Source organism: Callithrix jacchus, chromosome 1 (assembly GCF_049354715.1).
Source record: "Callithrix jacchus isolate 240 chromosome 1, calJac240_pri, whole genome shotgun sequence".
Taxonomy (NCBI): Eukaryota; Metazoa; Chordata; class Mammalia; order Primates; family Cebidae; genus Callithrix; species Callithrix jacchus.
This window is the reverse complement of record NC_133502.1, coordinates 69,240,787-69,264,871: the sequence shown is the minus strand read 5'-3', so window position 1 is coordinate 69,264,871 and position 24,085 is coordinate 69,240,787. Positions and strand designations below refer to the sequence as shown.

General features: G+C 38.3%; 1 protein-coding gene across 1 annotated transcript in view; it reads left to right on the top strand.

The window, feature by feature from the left end:
- LOC144581368 (uncharacterized) overlaps positions 1–24,085 on the top strand; it is a 26,927-nt gene extending 2,842 nt beyond the window's left edge. The window contains exon 3 of the mRNA XM_078364570.1: positions 23,608–24,085. Within this exon, the coding sequence (XP_078220696.1) occupies positions 23,608–23,859 (252 nt within the window). The 3' untranslated portion in view covers positions 23,860–24,085. The remainder of the gene's footprint in view (positions 1–23,607) is intronic.

Below are 24,085 nucleotides of genomic sequence, written 5' to 3'. Positions count from 1 at the left end.
CACTAGTCCCATTCACATGGACTATGCCATTGTGGTATAATTATCTCCCGAAGTCTCCACCTCTACATACCATCATGTTAAGGATATAGGGTTCATTGTTTGAATGTTGGGGGTTAAAAACATTCAGTCTATGCCAGTGATGATTTTAGAGAGTCTAGAAAAGGCACCATACATAGAAAGTTATATAATCTCTTGGGCATCCAATATGCTATTTGAGAAGTGTCCTTGTGGCTTTTCCACAGACTAGAATAGGGTTTCTCAACCTTGGCACTATTGACGTTGGGGCCAGATAATTCTTTGTTGTAGGGACCTATCCTATGCTGTAGCAGGTTTCGGAATATCCCTAGGCTCCATTAGCTAGATGCTGGTAGCACCCCCAACAAGCTTAGATACTCAATACGTCTCTAAACATTGCCAAATGTCCATGGAGAGAGGGGTTGGGGAAGAGGAGGGCAGCACAATTGCCCCTAGTTAAGAACCACTGACTTAGATAAACACTTTTCAAAACTCCCTTTATTCTGATCTGTTCTTATCTAGTGACATTTTGGAAAAGAATGGCCTCCACTGTTATTTAATAAATCAGAACTTAGGCTAATAATGCTTTAGTCTCTGGTGAGTCTAGTTGAGATGATACGTTTCCCCAAAGACTACTACCTCTGAGCATGATATTCACCTTATAAAATTGAGTTTCTGAATGTGTACTCTGAGGACCAGACTTTGGATCATGGGAACTCAACTAAGTACCAAAAACTTATAGCCCTATGGCACTGTTCCACCTTGTGTTTGTTATCTTAGTTCTAACTGTGGAGTGCAATACAGTAACTATGATAAACCTTTCAGTCTCACACTCATTTTGGCAAATGTCCGAATTTCAGGTATTTCAATTTTATTTATTTATTTAAGACAGGGTCTTACTCTGTCACCCAGGCTGGAGTGCAATGGTGCAATCATAGCTCACTACAACCTTAAACTTCTGAGCTCAAGTGATCCTACTGCCTCAGCCTCCTGAGTAGCTGGCACTACAGACATATGCTAGCATGCCCAGCTAATTTTTGTAATTTTAGTGGGAATGGGATCTTGCCATGTTGCCCAGGCTGGTCTTGAACTCTTGAGCTCAAGTGATCCTCCCACTTTAGCCTCCCAAAGTGTTGGGATTACAGGCATGAGCCACTGCACCCAGCCACATCTGGCCTCAATTCCATTTTAAAAAAATATTCTTAAATATTAAAAGCTATATTTCTTTTTCATCATCCCTTCAAAAAAAATCAAGAGTTGGTATGTGATGGCACAGAGCCAACCTTTGTATTAGCCATTATTGTTATTTTTGTTAGCATGATAACTAGAACTATAGATTTTTTCCTATTCAGACTGACTTTTTCCTATTCTTTCTTTTTTTTAATTGTACTTTAGATTCTGGAGTACATGTGCAGATCATGCAAGACTGTTGCATATGTACATTCATGGCAAAGTGATTTGTTGCCACCATCCTTCCATCCCCTATACCTGACATTTCTCCCCACATGATCCCTCCCCGACCCTTCCTCCCACTATCCCTCCCATTGCCCACCCTGCAATGGATCCTACTGTATGATGCTCCCCTCTTTGTGTCCAAGTGTTCTCATTGTTCAACACTGGCCTATGAGTGAGAACATGTGGTGTTTGGTTTTCTGTTCTTGTGTCAGTTTGCTGAGAATGATGGTTTCCAGCTTCATCCATGTCCCTGCAAAGGACACAAACTCATCGTTTTTTATGGCTGCATAGTATTCCATAGTGTATATGTGCCACGTTTTCTTTGTCCAGTCTATCATTGAGGGGCATTTAGGTTGGTTCCAGGTCTTTGCTATTGTAATCAGTGCTGCAATGAACATACATGTGCATGTATCTTTATAATAGAACAATTTATAGACCTTTGGGTATATACCCGGTAATGGGATTGCTGGGTCAAATGGAATTTCTATTTCTAGATCCTTGAGGAATCACCACACTGTCTTCCACAATGGTTGAACTAATTTACACTCCGACCAACAGTGTAAAAATGTTCCTGTTTCTCCATATCCTCTCCAGCATCTGCTGTCTCCAGATTTTTTAATGATCACCATTCTAACTGGTGTGAGATGGTATCTCAATGTGGTTTTGATTTGCATTTCTCTAACGACCAGTGATGATGAGCATTTTTTCATATGTTTATTGGCTTCATATATGTCTTCTTTTGAAAAGTGTCTGTTCATATCTTTTGTCCACTTTTGAATGGGTTTGTTTTTTATCTTGTAAATCTGTTTTAGTTCTTTGTAGATTCTGGATATTGGCCCTTTATCAGATGGGTAGATTGCAAAATTTTTTTCCCATTCTGTTGGTTGCTGTTCACTTTAATGATTGTTTATTTTGCTGTACAGAAGCTCTGGAGTTTAATTAGATCCCATTTGTCTATTTTGGCTTTTGTTGCCAATGCTTTTGGTGTTTTAGTCATGAAGTCCTTGCCTACTCCTATGTCCTGAATGGTTTTGCCTAGGTTTTCTTCCAGGGTTTTTATGGTGTTAGGTTTTATGTTTAAGTCTTTAATACATCTGGAGTCAATTTTAGTATAAGGTGTCAGGAAGTGGTCCAGTTTCTGCTTTCTGCACACTGCTAGCCGGTTTTCCCAACACCATTTATTAAACAGAAAATCCTTTCCTCATTGCTTGTTTTTGTCAGGTTTGTCAAAGATCAGATGGTTGTAGATGTATGGTTTTGCTCCGGAGGCCTCTGTTCTGTTCCCTTGGTCTGTATCTCTGTTTTGATACCAGTACCATGCTGTTTTGATAGTATAACTTGTAGTTTACCTTGTAATATAACTGGAAGTCTGGCAGCGTGATGCTGCCAGCTTTGTTCTTTTTGCTTAGGATTGTCTTGGCTATGTGGGCTCCTTTTTGATTCTATGTGAAGTTTAAAGTGTTTTTTTCCAGTTCTGTGAAGAAGGTCATTTGTAGTTTGAAGGGGATAGCATTAAATCTATAAATTACTTGGGCAGTATGGCCATTTTCACAATATTGATTCTTCCTAACCATGAGCATGGAATGTGTTTTCCATCTGTTTGTTGTCTTCTCTTATTTCCCTGAACAGTGGTTGGTAGTTCTCCTTGAAGAGGTCCTTCACATCCTTTGTTAGTTGTATTCCTAGGTATTTTATTCTCTTTGTAGCAATTGTGAATAGGAGTTTGCTCTTGATTTGGCTCTCTGTTTGTCTGTTATTGGTATATAGGAATGCTTGTGATTTCTGCACATTGATTTTGTATCCTGAGACTTTGCTGAAGTTGCCTATCAGTTTCAGGAGATTTTGGGCTGAGGTGATGGGGTCTCCTAAGTATACAATCATGTTGTCTGCAAATAGAGACAATTTGACTTCCTCTTTTCCTAATTGAATACCTTTTATTTCCTTTTCTTGCCTGATTGCTCTGGCCAAAACTTCCAATACTATGTTGAATAAGAGTGGTGAGAGAGGGCATCCTTCTCTAGTTCCAGATTTCAAAGGGAGTGCTTCCAGTGTTTGCCCATTCAGTATGACATTGGCAATTGGTTTGTCATAAATAGCTTTTATTATTTTATGATAGCTTCCATTGATACCTAGTTTATTGAGAGTTTTTAGCATGAAGGGCTGTTAAATTTTGTCGAGAAGGCCTTCTCTGCATCTACTGAGATAATCATGTGGATTTTGTCTTTGGTTCTGTTTATGTGGTGGATTATGTTTATGGACTTGCGTATGTTGAACCACCCTTGCAATCCTGGGTTGAAGCCTACTTGATCATGATGGAGAAGCTTTTTGATGTGCTGTTGCAATCAATTTGCCATATTTTGTTGAAGACTTTTGCATCTATGTTCATCATGGAGATTGTCCTGAAGTTTTCTTTTTTTGTTGAGTCTCTGCTGGGTTTTGGTATCAGGATGATATTGGTCTCATAAAATGAGCTGGGGAGGATTCCCTCTTTTTATATTGTTTGGAATAGTTACAGAATGATGGGTATCAGCTCCTCTTTGTACCATCTGGTAGAATTCGGCTGTGAACCCATCTGGACCTGGACTTTTTTTGGTTGGTAGGCTGTTAATTGCTGCCTGAACTTCAGCCCTTGTTATTGGTCTATTCAGGGTTTCAACTTCTTCCTGGTTTAGTTTTGGTAGGGTGCATGTGTCCATGAATTTATCCATTTCTTTCCCGTTTACTGGTTTATATGCATAGAGTTGTTTGTAGTAATCTCTGATGATAGTTTGTATTTCTGTGGGATCAGTGGTGATATCCCCTTTATAGTTTTTTTATTGTATCTATCTGATTATTCTCTTTCTTTTTTTTTTTTTTATTAATCTGGCTAGCGGTCTATCCTGTTGATCTTTTCAAAAAGCCAGCTCTGGATTTATTGATTTTTTGAAGGGTTGTTTGTGTCTCTATCTCCTTCATTTCTGCTCTGATCTTAGTTATTTCTTGTCTTCTGCTAGCTTTTGAGTTTTTTTGATCTTGCTTCTCTAGCTCTTTCAATTTTGATGGTAGGGTGTCAATTTTAGATCTTTTGTTGTTTCTCATGTGTGCATTTATTGCTATAAATTTTCCTCTAGACACTGCTTTAAATGTGTCCCAGAGATTCTGGTACCTTGTTTCCTCATTCTTGTTGGTTTTGAGGAACATCTTTATTTCTGCCTTCATTTCATTGTTTATCCAGTCAACATTCAAGAGCCAGTTGTTCAGTTTCCATGAAGTTGTGCAGTTTTGAGTTAGCTTCTTAAAGCTGAGATCTAATTTGATTGTCCTGTGGTCTGAGAGACTGTTTATGATTTCCATTTTTTTTGCATTTGCTGAGGAGTGATTTATTTCCAATTATGTGGTCAATTTTAGAGTAAGTGTGATGTGGTGCTGAGAAGAATGTATATTCTGTGGCTGTGGGGTGAAGAGTTCTGCAGATGTGTATTAGGTCCACTTGTTCCAATTCTGCATTCAAGTTCTGTATATTATTGTTGATTTTCTGTCTTGTTGATCTGTCTAATGTTTACAGTGGGATGTTAAAGTCTCCCACTATTATTGTGGAGGAGTCTAACTCTTTTTGTAAGTCATTAAGAACTTGCTTTATGTATCTGGGTGCTCCTGTATTGGGTGCATATATATTTAGGTTCCTTAGCTCTTTTTGTTGTATTGATCCTTTCACCATTATGTAGTATCCTTCTTTGTCTCTTCTGATCTTTGTTGGTTTAAAGTCGATTTTATCAGAGACTAAAACTGTAAACTCTGGGTTTTTTGTTTTTTGCTCTCCATCTGCTTGGTAGATCTTTTTCCATCCCTTTATTTTGAGTCTGTGTGTGTCTTCATATGTCAGATGGGTCTCCTGAATACAGCACACTGATGAGTTTTGACTTTTTACCCAGTTTTCCAGTCTGTATCATTTTATTGGGGCATTTAGGCCATTTACATTTAACATTAATATTGTTATGTGTGAATTTGATCCTGCCATTTTGTTACTGGTTGTTTGTTTTGCCTGTTGGTCAATGCAGTTTCCTCATTGTGTCATTGGTCTTTATCATTTGGTTCATTTTTACAGTGGCTGGTACTGGATGTTTCTTTCTGTGTTTAGTGCTTCCTTCAGGAGCTCTTGTAGGGCAGGTCTGGTGGCGACGAAATCTCTCAGTAATTGCTTACCCACAAAGGTTTTCATTTCTCCTTCACTTATGAAGCTTAGTTTGGCTGGATATGAGATTCTGGGTTGAAAGTTCTGTTCTTTAAGGATGTTGAATATTGGTCCCCACTCTCTTCTGGCTTGTAGGGTTTCTGCCAAGAGATCCACTGTGAGTCTGATGGGCTTTCCTTTGTGGGTGACCCGAACTTTCTCTCTGGCTGCCCTTAGCATTTTTTCCTTCATTGTCAACCCTGGTGAATCTGACAATTGTGTACCTTGGGGTTGCTCTTCTTGAGGAGTATCTCTGTGGTATTCTCTGTATTTCCTATATTGAATGTTGGCCTGCCTTGCTAGGGTGGAGAAGTTCTCCTGGATATTTTGAAGAGTGTTTTCCAGCTTGTATTCATTTTCCCCATGCTCTTCAGGTACACTGATCAAGTGTAGATTAGGTCTTTTCACATAATCTCATATTTCTTGGATGCTTTGTTCATTTCTTTTCATTCTTTTTTTCCTTTTTTTGCCTTCTTTTATTTCGTTGAGTTGCTCTTTGATCTCTGATATCCTTTCTTTGGCTTGATTGATTGGGCTATTGAAACTTGTGTATGCTTCACGAAGTTCTCATGCTGTGCTTTTCAGCTCCATCAAGTCATTTATGTTCTCTAGGCTGGTTATTCTGGTTAGCATTTCATCTAATCTTTTTTCAAGGTTCTTAGTTTCTTTGCAGTGGGTTAAAACATGTTCTTTTAGCTCAGAGAAGTTTGTTATTACCCATCTTCCTGATTCTGTCAGCTCATCAAAATCATTTTCTGGCCTGTTTTGTTGCCATGCTGGTGAGTCGTTGTGATGTCTCTGGGGAGATGAGGCATTCTGGACCTTGTTGTTTTCATCCTTTTTGCGCTGTTTTCTTCCCATCTTCTCTGAGTGGACATTCTTTCTGTTAAAGTTGGGGTTATTTCTCCTGTATGAGGCTTTTTTTTTTTTTAAACCCAGGTGTCAGTGTGCCACTTGATGCAGTCTGTCCATTGTCTGCCTGTGGAGGTGCTGCTGAGCTGCCTCCATCCCAGACAGGCTGCTGTTTATTCTTCGCCTGGTTTCCGTACCGGTAGGGTCAGCCCCACCTTCACAATGGCAGGCTCTTTCCCTCTGTGGAGCCCCTTGTTCCTGGGTGGAGGATGTGAAGCTCTCCCAGGAGAGGGACTCTGGTTGCTGGATCTTGTGGGGGAGGGGCCTGTCTGGTCGTACCCCCTCCCCGCTTTCAACTCTCCCTTCTGTGGGACAGGCAGTTCCTTTTAGCAAGCTTTCTTGTTATTAATCCAAATCTCCTCCCTGGTCTGTGCTAACAAGGCACTGGTCTGGCCAGGGCCACCGGCCTGGGCTGTCACCCAGGTCTGTGACTTGGGGTAGTTCCCGGTTATGCAGTGTTTTCCTGGTCTGTGAGCTGCCGAAGTCTTGGAGTGAATTGCTGTATCTGATTCAGAGAACTGAGGAGGTGATGCCCCCCCAATCGTCTGTGCCTGATACACTTTCCAGGTGGGGCAGTGCCGTGCCTTGCCTTGGCTGGGTGCATTTGGGCTGCTTTCGCTACCTTGTTTTGGAGTTAATCTCTCTTTTCAACCAGTCCCTTTATTTTATTTTATTTTTTTTGAGACAGAGTCTTGCTCTGTTTCCAGGCACCAGTCTGGAGTACAGTGGTGCAATCTGGGCTCACTGCAATCTCTGCCTACTGGGTTCAAGCAATTCTCCTGCCTCAGCCTCCCTAGTAGCTGAGACTATAGGTGCACACCACCACACCCAGCTAATTTTTCTATCTTTTAGTAAAGACAGGGTTTCACCATGTTCCACTTCCTTTAAAACAAAACTGGTATCTCACTCAGAGACGCAGATATCACTCTGGTTCTGTCTCACTGGGTGGTAGCTGCACTCTGGAGAGGCTTCCTCTCGGCTCCTTTTGCTCTATTACAGTACTCTTTCAGTTTCTTAACATCCTACATATTTGTTGATCAACAGTTTGTCAGTTTATTCATAATTTTCAAAGTTCCATTGATAGCTTATTAGGACCAAAATGAACTCTGACCATCTGTAAATCACTGGCACATATGAAAACTGACAAAAGGCCAATTCACTGACTGTTTTGGTTAATACTCATAGATCTTGTTTGATGTAAGGTGTTTTGCTAGTGAAACTACCTCTGCTTTCATGATCCTTTTCTCCATAATGCCAACTATTTCTTTAGGTCATTTCTAAAATGCCTCTTAGTCACTTACACATTGCCCAACATACCTTAAATATGCTTCTCTAACCATTTGTAAACATGGAGAGTGAAGTAAAATAAACTATTGCAATAGACAATAAGGCAACTAAAACGTCCCGAGATTACCATTATAACCCTGACTGGCATTTTGCTAATGGAAACTAAGGATTTAGAAGAAAATTGGGATTTTATGTATCCTCCACAAGTCAGTAGCTCTAGATATTATTTCATCATCTTTTCAGGCTGAGAATAGGACAGCTTCCTTGGTTATAAAGAATCAGATGTTAGGTAGAAATCCCCTGCAGATATGCCATCTCAGCCTTACTGCAAGGACCATTATATCCACAAGTCACCCTTTCTCTTTGCCTCCCTACATGAAAACAATTTAGGAATTCTCTCTTTTCTTTGTCCCATATCCTCCCTCCCTCTCTCTCTCTCTCTCTCTTGGTAGGCAGATAGTTTGATAGATAGATCTATCTATATGGAGAGATATATATACCTATATATAGATATATATTATATCTATCTTTTATGTATATTGATATATATCTCCATATATAATATATAATTTATATATGTCTATATATTATATATAATCATGAGTTGCTATATATAATATATCTCTCTCCATATATAATATATAATCTATATTTACCTCTATATATATGCAATAATGAGTTGCTATATATATTTTATATCTCTCTCCATATATAATATGTATGTGCAGATATACACACACATAAACACGCAGTGTCACGAGTTGCTTTATGACAGGGATATATTCTGAGAAATGCACTGTTAGGTGATTCTGTCATGGGAATATCACAGGGTGCACTTACACAAACCTAGATGATATAGCCTACTACCTGCCTAGGTTATATGGTATAGTCTGCTGCTCCTAGGCTACAAACCTGTACATTGTGTTACTGTACTAAATACTGTAGGCAACTGTTACACAATGGTATTTATGTATCTAAACACAGCTAAATGTAGAAAAGGTACAGTAAAAGTAAAGTATTATAATCTTATGGGACCAGTGTATGTATGTAATCAGTTACCCACCAAAACATTGTAATGCAGCACATGACTGCATCTGTACACACACATGCTCAAAATAATACCGAGTTAAGAAACACTTGCTATGTGCTAGGTACTATGAATTAAAAGGGCATTAACACCAAGTTATCCCTCCAGGTTCATGATCCCCAGCTCCTTCATAATTCCATCCTATGCTAAAGTTGTACCCAGCTTCTTCCCTCCCAGTCATAACCTAAATACTCCATGCTTTTATATCATCATGAGTATGCACATGCACAAAATCATGATGACATAAGAACACAGGGTTTTTGCCTATCTCACAACACATCATTCACCATGCACAATTTACCTTACGAACTTTTACATGCTCTTCGTTTTCCAGCTCAAATGCACATTCCCCAGGGAAAGTTTTTGAATTGCTTAGATAAACCTAGGCACTCTTCAGTGCACCTTTAGCCCATGTACAGCCACACCTCTATTGTGGCACCTGATATTGCATTGTGATTTGAATATAAGTAAGTTTCTGAAAAGCAGGAGCTGAGTCGTATTCTAGTTCTAATACTTGCAAACTGAAGGCACACAAGTGGCTTTGGAATTTGTGAAAGGTTACTATGGTCTGGGTGTTTGTCTCTCCAAAATTCATATGTTGGAGTTTAATCTCTAATGTGTTGGTGTTAAGAGGTAGGGCCTTTTAGAAGTGTTGAAGTGATGATGGTGGATCCCTCATGAATGGAATAAGCACCCCTAAAAAGAGGCTCTTACCAGACACTGAATCTGCTGATGCCTTGATCTGAGACTTTCTAACCTCCAGAACTGTGAGCAGTAAATTTCCATTGTTTATAAATTATCTAGTCTAAGGTATTTTGGTATAGCAGCTCAATATGACTCAGACAAAGTTTAATAATTATTATGTTTTCAGGATTGAAATTATTTATTGTTTATAGAATACAGAGGTAAATTTTTTATTTTCTTTTCATAAAAGAACATAAAGGAAACGAAATCTTAGCATAAAACAGTGATGCTATCCATTTGTTAAATGGTTAACATTTTTCACAGATTATGAAATCAGCATTTAAAAAATATCCCGCTGGGCACAGTGGCTTATGCCTGTAATCCCCACACTTTGGGAGGCCGAGGTGGGCAGATCACGAGGCCAGGAGTTTGAGACCAGCCTGGCAAACAACAATGAAACCCCCATATCTACTAAATACAAAAATTAGGTGGGCGTGGTGGCAGGCTCCTGTAATCCCAGCTACTCGGGAGGCTGAGGCAGGAGAATCGCTTGAACCTGGGAGGCAGAGGTTACAGTGAGCGAAAATCACACCAATGTGCTCCAGCCTGGTGACAGAGCTAGACTCGGTCTCAAAAAACATGGCTAGCTTGGATTTCCTCACAACATGGTGGTCTCAGGGTACTTGGACGTCTTACATTAGGTCTGGCTTCCTCCATCAAGTATTGCAAGAAACCCAGGCAGAAGCTGCAACACTTTTTATGACACAGTGGGTAGGGAAAACTCTCTCTATTGTTCCTCTAATCTTACACCACAGCAATTTTCAACACAGAATAAGTCTTCTGTGACCAAATGTGGAGGTTTTGTTCCCCAGGCAGAAGATACCAGCTGTGTGTCGTCTAATTTAGTTCCAACACTATCTACCTGGAGATAGTGTCAGATCCCACAGGTTGAGGATAGTGTCAGATCCCACAGGTTGAGGGCTCAGTCCCTAAGACTGCCCCCCAATCACACCAGTCACAAGTCTAGGCCTCCAGAACTTTTGACCTATCTGCTTCAAGTTGGGATCCCCATGACCTCCTTTTTAGGTTCAATTAATTTGCTGGAGTGGCTCACAGAACTCATGAAAACACTTACTAATGTTGCTGGTTTATTATAAAAGACCTTGCAAAGGATACAAATGAAGAGTCACATAGGGTGAGGTATGGGGGAAGGGGTTAGGAGCTTCCATGCTCTCCCTGGGTGAGCTACCCTCTAGGAACCTCCACATGTTCAGCTGTCTGCAAGCTCACTAAACCCTATCCTCTTGGGCTTTTATGGATGCTTCATGACTTCAGCATTTCTTCCCTCAGAGATAGTATGGGACTTTTTCATGGGAGCATCTTAAGACCAACAATCAGACAAACGGGGAAATACTAGAATGAAAGGAAGGCAGGTGGCTTGCCTCTGAGTCCTACCACACCTGATATTCTAGCGTAAGACTGTAACAAGGACTACAGGAGTTAGCCAGGAACTGTGGACAATAACCAGGAAATATCATAACACCACGCATAGCCTTGGAAATCCCAGAATGTCATTTCTGCCATATTCTATTGCCCAAGCAAATGACTAAGGCCAGTGGGAAGGCAGGAATGACATGTATGTGCTGAGAAGTTTAGAGTAGATGGCAGTCATCCTTTACACAAACTACCACAAATAACTGAGATTTGTTGTTGTTGTTAAAGACTTCATTTTTAATGAGCAGTTTAATGTTCATAGTAAAATTGAGAAGAAGGTATAGAGGATAATATCATATGTATTATTCTAGAAGTACGCCATCTTTTTTTTTAAATAGCTGCATAGTATGTCATTCTATGAATGTACCATATTTTATTTAACCAATGCCATAAGCTGCATAAAAAACTACTCCAAAACTTAGTCCTTGGAAATACCATCTTGTTGCACTCACTCTGTGGGTTAGGAAATTGGTCAGGGCATAATGGGAATGACTTGTCTCTGATCCATGATGTCTGGGGCCTCTGCTGGGGAGGCCCAGCAGCTGACTCAATAACTGGGGAGTGGAATCATTGGTGATATTTTCACTCACATGCCTGTTGGTTGGTGCTGGCTGTTGGCCAGAGGACCCACCTGTTCGTGTGGCCTGAGCTTCCTAACAACATGGCAGCTTCAGGACAGTCAGACTTTTTACATGGTGACCTAGGACTCTAAAGGCAGTGTCTCAAGAGAAAGAGGCAGAAACTATGTGTCTTCTTCTGATCTAGTGTTGGAAGTCCACACAGTGTGGCCTATTGGTCACAGTAGTCACAAGCTACTTAGAATTCAGGAGAGGGGACTGGATGAGGGAAGGGTCAAAACTGTGCAGTTCATAGTCCTAGCTACTCCGAAGGCTGACGGGGAGGATGGAGTCTATCTTGGGCAACATAGCGAGACTCTGTCTTTTGAAATAAGAAAACCAACCTTTGTCAAGGAATGAGACAACTAGAATAAAGGTTATCTGTGACTTTAGCAGTGAGTCATTTAAAAGAATTAGAGGTACATTTAGTTACTTATTCTCGCATTCAATGAATATTTATTGGGTTCCTTTAATGTGTCAGTGATTATGCTTGAAATAACATAATGAACTAGACAGGCAAAGTTCTTGAGTTCATTAAACTTACATTCTAGCTGAGGGAGACAGAAAAGAAAACAAAAATAAGTAGATAATTAAGAAAATTTGAGTAACTTGTAAGCACTAGAGTGCTTATAAAGAATTAAAGTCAGGATTGTAATATCAGTCTTCTGCTTTAGAAACACTGGTCAGAGAAGGACTTCTGAGACTAAATTTGAGCTGAGATCAGAATGAGAAAAATAGTCTAGTTCTGTGGCAACCAGGGGAAGACTACTCCAGGGAGAGGGTATAGCTGTTGCACAGACCCTGAAGTGAAACCATGGTACTTGAGGAAAAGCAGAAATGAATAGGGCAGATTCCAAACACTTTTTACTGTGCCAGACACCCTGTATCTTTTGGTACCTAAAGATCAAAATGAAACGCAGCCTGTGCAGGCATTTCTAACAATAGTTCTGAATTAGAAGAGTGCACTAATAATAGTAAACACAGGTAGTGCTTCCTGTGGGCAAGTGCTGTTCTAATTGATTTTACACAGTTTGTAGAATATTTGCGGAGGGGCACAGAATTAAATCTGTGGCAATGTAAGTGCATATGTAACTGCTTTACATGCCTTAACTTATGAAGTTGTGAGATAGGTACTTTCATTTTTACAGTTTTGTAGATGAGGAAACTGGACCTCAGAGACGTTGCCTGATGTGGGCCAGGGAGCTAGTAAATGGCAGAGCTGAGGTTTGCTTTCATTAGTTGAAATCCAGAGTTTGTGTGCTTAACTGCCTTACCATTCCACTAATAATAATAATCGTCATCAGTAACAGTCATGATGAAGATACTGATACTGTACATTACTTTTGTTATCAAAGCATTCTGGACTGAGCAAATAAATAATTTCCCCTAGTCAAAACTAATAAAAACCAAAGGAATTAATTTTAAATATGTAAAAAATTAGGTGCAAGAATATGGCTTTATTTTCTGTCACTGGGCAGAGTTCAAGACCAGCCCTGGAACATAGCAAGTAAATTTGTTATATCTCTGGATCTCTAGTTATACTATTATTTATTTATTTTTTCTTTCACCCACAAATAATCATTGATTGCTTACCATATGCCACGTGCTTTTCTAGATACTAGAAATACAGAAATAGACAAATCAAAGTCTCTGCTTTCATAGGGTTTACTTTTCCTTTTTTCTCTTCTTTTGAGACAGGGTCTCACTGTTGCCTGGGCTGGAGTACAGTGGCACAACCACAGCTCACTGAAACCTTGACCTCCTGGGCTCAAGTGATCCTCTCATCTCAGCCTTCCATGTAGCTGGGACTACAGGCACTTGCTACCATCCCCAGCTAATTTTTTCATTTTTTTGTAGAGATGGGGTCTTGCTATGTTGCCAGGGCTGGTCTTGAACTCTTAGATTCAAGTGATCTGCCTGCCTTGGCCTCCCAAAGTGCTAGGATTACAGGTGTGAACCACAGCCCAAGCTTACTTTTTCTAAAAGCATGGGAAAATACTATTATTTCCCAGTAAAACAAACCTTTTTTTATATATTAACTCAGTTAACAGAATCAAATATCTTTGCATGAAGTTAATTTCATCTTTACAGATTATAAACTGATTCACAGGAGATACATGACTTGAGTCAAGGCATTGGTACAGCTAGAAATAAAGCTTAAGGTAAGATTGCTAGGAACCCAAGTGATCTGGTTTCAGCTCGAATACTAGATAACTCTAATTCCTTGGAGCAGACCAAAGCTTACAAAGCAGCAGTATTTGTTCCACAAAATGGAACCTGATTAGTGTTTGTAGATGTCCACTGCTTTTTGCCCACACTAGTTCAGTTGTACTTGACAAGACACAGCCAAAATATCTCAATAAGTATTAAATTCTGACCTTTTCCAGTCTACCTCCTACTAAAGTAATCCATGTAACCTGGAAGTCAGCAATGTTGCAGAAACCCTCTAGAAACATTGTGATGTGAATAAGAGACAGGATTGATGAGCTAGATCTAAAAGTGCTTTTATTGAAATCAACAAGGGGAAGAAAGAACAGAGTTTAAAAACCATATGAGTAAAATGAGTTAGCAGAGAGAGTAACATGAGAAAAAGTGGAGAGATGTTTATAAACCAGGCCTGATTTGGAATGGAAGAAATGGGAAATGGTGCCAAGATATTTTTAAGTTTGTTGGAAATGGGAAGGGAATAATGGTAACATTATCATTGTATTTGATCCAACTGGTATAGAAAGGACAATTCTTGCAAAACTGCCAATTTTCTGGAGTTTCATAGGCTAATATGTTTCAGAAATACACTTAGATGAAGGTAGAGTTAACAAAACTGTATCTGATTTTAAATTTTATCATGTTACCAAACTTGTCTAATAAATGGACTTTCTTTATAAATCTGGTCCCACATTTCTCAGTGACATTGAGAAACTCCAATTCCATGGGATATTATTTAGATTTATGTTTCTGTGATTAAATGTGGGAGTGGTAGGTTGAACAAAAGATGTCACTAAGTCTTTGAGTTGCTAGTTTACAGAATGTATTTCCCATTGGGGGTTAGTTTCTTTTTTCATTTTTGAGTATTTTGAAAGAGTCATGTAATCTGGAATGTACTTTGAAAAGTATCAGTCTATACACTGTTGGTCATGTCTCCATTAGATGGCCCATAATAATCTTTTTCTGTTAATAAAGTCTTTAACAGTTCACATTTCCTTAACAACTTGTCTCTCTTTTAAGTCCCAATATCATAGTATCATCTATTTCTGAAGAAATTCAGAGCTCAGAGCATTTTATCCTTAATTGCTTTTTACTCCAGAGAATTTTTTTTGTTTGTTTTTTTTGTTTGAAATAGTGTCTTAATCCAGTTGCCCAGGCTGGAGTGCAATGGCATGATCATAGCTCATTGTAGTCTCGATTTTCCATGCTCAGGTGATTCTCCCACCTCAGCCTCCTGAATAGCTGGGTCTACAGGTGTGCACCACCATGCCTGGCTATTTTTTTTTATTTTATATAGAGACAGATGGGTTTTTGCAATGTTACCCAAGCTGGTCTTGAACTGCTGGGCTCTTTATCATTATGGAATGTCTTTGTTTCTTAATTGGAATGCTTAGTCCATTTACATTTAATGTAACTATTGATATAATTGGATTTGGGTCTACTTTTGCTATTTCTTTCCCATTTGTCCCACCTTTTAAAATTTCTTTCCCTTTTTGGCTTTCATTTGGATTAATTGAATTTTTTCATCATTTCACTTGAATTCCTCTATTAGCCTTTTAGTTTTACCTCTTTCTATTTTTAAGTGGTTTCTATAGGGTTTACAACATGAATTCTTAATTTATCACAGTTTACTTTGATTTAATATTATGCCACTGTAATGTAAGAACTTTGTAATAGAATAGTTCTGTTTCCCCACTCCACATTCTTTTAGTTCTTGTTATCATGACTCTTAGATCTACATACATTATAAAACTATAGAAGTGTGCTATAGAAATAATAGTGTAACTTTTACTTTAAATAGGAAAACATTTTTTCCTTTGTGCAGTGCGTCTTCTCTTGCTCCTCTGGCAGCTTTTCGAGATTTTTTATTTCTTTTTGGTCTTCAGCCATTTAACTATGATATGCCTAGGAATGATTTTCTTTTCATTAGTTCTCCTTGAACTTCATTGAATTTTTTTAATATGTAAATTTATGTTTTTCAGCAAATCTGGGTGTATTTTGACCATAATATGTTTCAAAAGATTTTTCTGTCCAATTTTATCTCTTCTCTTCTAGTGGAACTCTAATTATTCCTCCAAATGAATTCCAGTGTTAGGTGTTTTAACATTATCACACAAGTCACCCTGGCTCCATTAAATTAAAAAAGTTAGTTTCACTTTCTGTTCTTCAGGTTGAATAAGTTTCACTGATCTATCCTCAAGTTTACTGATTATTTTTCTACTGTCTCCAATATGCTGTTTAGCCCACCTAATGAATACTTTATTGCAGAATATTATATTTTTCAGTTCTAAAACTCTATTTTAAATTTTAATAGCTTCCCTTTCTCTCTTGAGATTTTCCACATTTGCTCATTCATTATGACCATGTTTTTCTTGAAGTCCTCAAACATTTTTAACAGCTGTTTTAAAGTACCATCTGCTAATTTTGACATTTTGCTCATCTTGGGGGTGGTTTCCACTGACTGATTTTTCTCTTAATTATGAGTCACACTTTCCTTTTCTCTTCACATGTGTAGTAACTTTTGGTAATATGCTGGATAACACTAATGATGAGGTATGGTGTTTAAATTATACTGTATTGTCTATAGGGTAGTGAGTTTTTATTAGTAGGCACTTCATTTACTGGCAATCCTTTTTTTTAGTCCTGTCTGACTTTTTTGATGGTAGGCAGGTCACTTTTGATTTCAAATTTATTCTTAGGGCATACCCCTTAGCCTGGTATATGCACTTTATTTCTATGACATGGTGTTTCTTGAGTGACAATTTAGTATGTGAAATGCTCAGTGACATGTCTCTACTCTGTTGGGGATGAACTCTGATATCTTTCAGTGTTGCATAACTTCTAGCATTACTGAGCCCTAAAGCACATGATCTTTGTTGGGTCTCATGAAGTCTTGTCTTGTGCATGTTTGTGTCAGATCTAGCCAAGGGCCCATGTGAATCCTCATGCAGAATTCTGAAACCAACTTTGTATTCTCAAGTACTCTCACAAATCCTAGCTGCTTCAGCCTCCCAGAACCCTAATCTTTGTCTTCTCAGGTCAATAATATCACTGCTGTGCTTAGGCCCCACCTTTGTGATCTGTGGCAGGAAAATACTGCCAGGAAAAAAAACTGGGGCAATTATGGAACTCATCTGGTGGTTTTCCTTTTCTTAAGTATCACAGTGCTAAACTGCTTGCTTTTCAGTGCATGAAAACATATTTCTGCATTTTTCGAGGGGTAGTTTTCTTCAGTGGAGGGGCAGGTACAGTGCTAGTTGCTCTGTCATAATTGGTAGTAGTACTCAGAGTATATTTACTTTTTTAAAAAAAATCATGTTTACTGAGGTATAATTTATAAATAGCAAAACTGACCTCTAAACTGCATAGTTCAATAAATGTCTGTAGTTATGTAGCCAGCACCACAAACAAGGCACGAGAGTAGAAGACTTTAATTTTCTCCCAAAAGTTTCTTTGTATTCTTTCTCCCAACTCCTGCCCCTGGCAAACACTGATGTAATTTCTGTTTCTTTAGTTTTTATCCTTGAGTGTTGGTCCAGTCAGAATGGATAAAAATTTATTTACTGACTTACCAGTTTATGAACCTTAGCTTATTTCTAGATATTGGCTATTGTGAATACTTCTATAAATATCTACATGAGGTCTTTGCGTGAACCTAGGTTTTCATTTTTTTGGGTGAAGTTGTAGGAGTGAGATTTCTGGGTTGAATGATAGGTATGTTTAACTTTATAAGAAACTTGGCAAATAATTTTACAAAGTGGCCATAGCATTGTATATCCCCATTAACAATGTATGAGAGTTCTAGTTGCTGCACATGCCCACTAGCATTTTACCATAAATCATGATGATCAAACTGGACTCAATATATGAGGGAATCATAGCTTTGCTTCGAACTAATAGGAACTCTTTTGTTCTTCACTTCTTTGAAATCACTTGTTATCATTTGGCTTACTATTATTGCCACAGGCAGAGAAGGGCAGCCTTGTTTTTTTCTGACAAAAAAATACAGTGAAGCTCACTTCCCTATGTGTAAATTAATGTTAAAATTAATAAGTCAACTAATAATCTGAATAATTCCCTGATTTAAGTAATAATTTTAAACTATCAAATAAAACAACCTTAATTAAATATTTAATACCAAATAACATCAAAGATTTAAAACTAAAAAATAAAACCATCAAAGCACTAGAAGATGTAATAGACAAATTTATTTGTAACCTTAAGGTAGGGAAGGTCCTTCTAATCACAATTCAAACTTTAGTAGCCATAACACCCCCCGGCCACATATACATTAAATTTGACTGCATTAGTTTTCTGCATAAGAGAAAAACACAATAAGTAAAGAAAAAAAGGAAACAACTGAGAAAAAGATAATCAACTCACACCATCAATTAAAATTTAACTTCCCTTAGAAAGATAGAGGTCCTAGATATCAAGCAGATAAAGATCTAGAAATAACCACATAGAAAAATAGTAGAACAACATGGCTCTTCATAGGAAAATGAACGTAGTGATCCTTCAAGGTATAAAAATATGCTCAACTTTACTTATAATAAGAAATACAAATTAAAACCTCATTGAGATATCATTTTCTACCTATTAGACAAAATTTGGAAAGTTGACAACACACTGTTGGCAAGGGCATGGAGAAGCAAATTTTTTTCACACACTGTTGGTGTGAGCACAAGGTGGAATAATCACTGTTGAAATCAAATTATGATATGTGTCAAAATCAAAAATGCATTAATATTTTGATCCAGTACTAATGGAATTTTTCTTACAGATATGACTTCAAATGTATAAAATATTATACCTCCAAGGTTATTCATTGCAACATTGTTTATAACACCAAAACAAGAAAAGCAACCTGAATACCCGCCAATAAAGGCCCATTAGAATATACTAAGATACATTACAAAATGGGATTCTATACAGCCTTACATAAAAATCAGGTAGTTCTGTATATAGAAATATGGATCAATCTCTAGTTTAAACAGTGTAAGGTATAGATCAAGTATAGATGTATGCAGTATGTTACTTTTTATATGTAAAATGGAAATATAAATAGGTATTTGTGTTAATGAATACTGGAAGGATACATACAATCTAATGAAAGGGCCTACCTATAAACATGCAATAGGGATGGACATGAGGGAACAGGAAGCAGTAAGATTCCCAGTTTTATTGGTTTGGTTGTTGAAACTTATGTTTATTTAAAACTTCTGCTCATTCATAGGTGAATTAAGGACTATGGCTAAAGAAAAATGTGGCCCTGTGCTGTTAAGAATATGTGCCACAGAGCTGTCCTTTGATTTTCTATTTTAGATGAAAATGAACATTTTATCACACTCATTATCTTTTGTCTTTAATTTAGAGTAATGATTCTTTGTAGCCCAGCTTTTTATAATCTCAGAAGAAAATAAGAGATCCATTTGGGAAATGGATGCTACCAACTATTAAGGACATGAATTCACTTTTAGCTATTATCTTTTGTCAACTTCTACATCTTTTATTTCCTTGACTCTTGACACTTTTGTGAATGAATTGTTCTTCCAAATGTTAGGCTAGCCAAAGTGTATATAAGTATTGAGAAATACGTATTTTCTGATAAATAATTGACAAATGAGCTGTTGAGGGAAACGCTGGGTTGTGTGCATAGAGAAAAACGCTGGCTTGTGTTAGGAGACCATTGACTCCTCTCAGTCCTGCATCTGGCATTGTGAGCCCACGTTAAAAAGGAGCCTTGTATAAGAGAAACATGCAAAATAAGCATGAGCATGAAAGGAAAAACCTGGGCCACCAGCTAGAAACATAAAATGAGGGAAATAAGATGTCCACAGCCAATAAAATACCTAAGAATAAGCTGCTTCATAAACTTGAGAAATCTGTAAAAGGAAAACATGTAAGACTCAAAACATTACCGAAGCTATTCTCTTGGGAAGAAAAATAGGTAATTAGAAAATGTAAATTCCTTCTAAATTGATTTACAAGTTTTGTGTAAGTCTCATCAAAATTCCAAGGGTATTTTTGTGGAAATTGGCAAAACTAGTCAAGATTCATTTAGAAGCATAAGAACAGAAAATTTACCACCATAAAAAAAAGCCAAAAAACAAAAATGAAAAAATCAGAATAATTGATAGCTAGATACTAGGACAAATAGAGATAAGGGAAACATAGTAATACACAATTGAGAGTCCATGTGATGCCTATAGGGTGTTTTATTCTTTCAGTTGTTTTCGATATTTGCAATTTCTCAAAATGAAATAGGAAAAAAATCTGCCACAGCTCCCTATTCTTATTACATCAAGTTGAAATGCCTCTGCCTGGTTTTTATAGCAGGAGTATAGTTGTGCTAACACCTGTCTCGCCTTATTTTCTGCTGCTCCCTATCAGGCTCTCTGCTGTAACCAAGCAATTTCCCTCGTTATCCCTCTATCCCTCCCTCCTGCTATGCTCATTTTCTCTTCACACTTTTGCTCTTATTGGTTCTCCTGCCTAAGGTACCCACAGATTCCCTCTTCACCCATCCCACTCTTGCTGGTCCACACCGACTTCCTGCTGTAATTTCATGGAAACCCAATAGATACTGCCTAACACTGTTCACGCTGGTCTACTAGTCAGATCTCACATCATTGTGAACCTGTTCTGATGCTTTTTTGTGATATTCAGCATGTAGCATAATATTGAGCAGTACGTGATGAGATGATCAATAATTTCTAGTTGGCTGATTAATTCTTAATAACCCTTGTTATGAGTTTGTCATTCAAAGTACCACCAGGATGTCTATAAAGTAGAAAGGGGAGTTTTATTGGTGATGTCAGTTTGCAAACTGGGAAAAAACAGTCCCTGGCTTGAGTAGATGCTCTGTCTCAGAAGTGGGAAGGAAGAGGTTGCTTTTACTTCCCATGAGTCTGAGTTACACAATAGGCCATACAAACTCAGCAGGTCTGGAGAAAATCTATACTTATTTATAATCGGAGTCAAGTGCATGCACAATGGTTGGGAGGGGCTACAGCCACCCAACCTGCCACTGTGGATCCGAGCCTCCCTGTTCTCTTGGAGGAGCGGGGAACAGGCAGACTAAAATCAGGGTGCTGGAGGAGCTGCATTCATTCTGGAGGCCCTGAAGTGGACACTTAGGTTTCACTTTCTAGAAATGTCAGGAAGCCAAGTATGACTGGTCAGTTACCGGATAGGAGCTCAGAGAGATAAGGGCTGGGCAGGTTATGTAGGAATTTCTTGGGCATTTACTCTGCTTGAGACGGGGAGCCGTTGGAGGCTTTAGAGCAGAAGATTGATTTTATAAAGGTCCCTTGGCTGTTGTGAAAAAGTTTTCTGGGTGGGGTAAGAACAGAAGCCAGGGGACCAGGAAGGGAGCTACTAAGTCATTTATGTGAGAGATGATGTCGGTTTTAGTGTGTTGCGATGGATATATTTTGAAGACTGGGCCAACAGGACTTCCTGATGAAGAAGATATCAAATGTATCGAGACAGACAGATGCTCCAGCAGAAAGAGGAGAGAGAAATGAGATGAGAGAGAGAGAGAGAGAGAGAAAAAGAGAGAGAGAGAGAGAGAGGGAGGAAAGAATCTAAAAGACAAAAACAATTGAATTCTTCTTTTGGACTCTTGGAGTGTAGGAAGGAGTATGGAGGATGGAGTGACTTACATCAAACTGTTGATGTAATGTAGCTGACACTAAATAGCTGTAAAAAGGGACCCTCCCATTTGTCTGTGAGCTGTTGTATGTTTGAATCTTCTACGATGACAATATGTTTTTTATGTTATTTGTGTATCTTCTAAAAGAGTTACAGAAGACTGACAATATTTGCAAAGGACACGTTTTGCTTCATTTATGCAATGTATGCTGTTTTAACATGAGCTTTGTCAGAGACGTGGATTAATTCAGACAAATATTTAGTATCTACAATTGGCAAAGGCACTCATGTGCCATGGAACCATCTGATAAATATAGGATTATAAAGAAAAATGCAATCAAGAATGCAACAATTAAATTTATTATTGACTCAGGAGATTGAGATGTAAATGTAATGGAAGTTAATACATTGCAATTATAGATCATTGTGCATTTTTTAGAAGGGAGAAAAGTTTACTGATTGAAATGAAAATAATGATCAAACCATGTAAAGTGCTTGAAGAGAGAGAGGTACGGGCTGCTATTTTTCTCTACAGCAGTCCAATAATGCTGCATTATTTGGTGAACTCAGTATAGACTTCAACATTTTTCACATTGACGTGGGAATAGAACTAATTAGGCTGAATGTGGTTCTATAGATTCTTTTTCTTAGGCTATCAAGCCTTTCCTTGCACTAGTCTCTTCTAGTATTGAATACATTTTTTGAAACCTCACATATGTAAAAATAAACTGAATGGGTTTTTGAAATCAAGATTTGCTAAGTCTATGAGCATATGCATACCAAAATGCCTTAGGGTTGTTTACAGGACTAAATGCAATAATTTTAGGAAAGAGCTTTGTAAGCTTTAAAGTGCTACAACAACAGAAGGCATTATTGTTTTTATCCTTGCTCTTCTTCTAGTTTAGAAAAGGTTTGAGAGGTTCTAGACAAGTGGATTTGCTAGATATGTGTAAAGTACTTCCATTGAATGTTCTTTAATCTTTTGGCTCCTTTATTCTTTCTTATTATGGGTGGTGAAAGTCAGCATCTTCACTCTATTTTTCATAGATCTGCAACCTCTATCCAAGACTCTTGGGGCTAGATGTGTTTGTGAACTGAGATCGTTCTGATTGTAGGAAGGTAATCTGAACCCTCAACAATGTGTTCCTCATGACATCGCATCTCTCAGGAATCATATACTTTCATATTTCTGAAGAGAAGCACATAATTACATCAAGTGGGGTAATTGAAATTATGCATATTCTCCTATCAGCTCAGGGCAGGTTTGGTCAAAATTACTTTAGGTCAGGTCAGGTTTTGCTACCAAATCAGTTAGTAAATAATTTTTTAGTTTTCAGAAGTTTTTGGTTTTAGAGCTGAGGATAAAGGATTTTGGAATAGAGTTTAAAAGATTGTGGGCCTGTTGTATTAATAGTTTCTAGAGGGCATCAGGCAACAGTTCTTCCATCTCCAATTCATTCTTTATATTACCAAACAATTTCAACATTGTGTATTCTCTACTCCTGCTCCCATGGCTTTAGAAAAGGCCCTGGCCTATATGTTTGCAACCGTTGACACCTTCACCATGAGTTCCTTTACACAGTATGCTTCCCATGGCTCCAGTAATCAAAGGTACAAATCTGATTACATGGTTTTTTTTTTTTGCTATTTTGTTCAATGGCTTGTACTGACCACAGGAGAGATTCCTAACATGAAACTGTGCAATTCAGGGTTGTCTTTGTTCTAGCCCTTACCTGTACAGTTCTGCTTTATCTTCTGCTGTTTCCTTCTCTCTCTCCTTTACTCTCAATGTAAGACTTAAGGTTCACTGAATGTCCTCACTTTTTCAACCTCTGGACTTGCCTGTTATTTAATACTTTTTTCCTCAGGTCAGCTTTATGAATTTGTACTCATTGTTCATGATACAACTCTAGGATATCTTCATGAACAAAAGATTCTCAGACCTGTTGAAGTAGACTTTATCATTCTCTTTTGTTCTTTTTTAGGTTACCTGTAAGGTCGATAGCCTCTCTGGGAGCTGGATGGACAACACCCACCCCTCTCCATGTCTGATAACAGCGTTATCAGTCCGGGCACATTACTCAGCATCTGGCTTCTCCATGTGGGCTCCACTCACCCACTTCTGCATTCTGCTTCCAGATCTATATTCAGCACTAGACTATGCATTTGAACCCGCCAAAATTTTAAAAAATCCCACCAAGCCTTACCCAATTGCAGCTTGCCCCATACGTCCTTAGCCAGCCCACCCCCACCTCCCTACTACCTATAGTGCTCGCCCCGTCTGGGCCCTGTCTCCCTACAATGAATGAAATTGCCTATGCTTTGTTTTCCCAATATCCAATCTATCACCTCTAACCCCTATAAAACCCCCTGCCCTGAGAAGTTAAGTGTGACTTCCTTGGCCCCTTTCCCCGGGACCATGGAACCTCACCCAGGAGTTGAATAAATTGGCATTTAATTTTC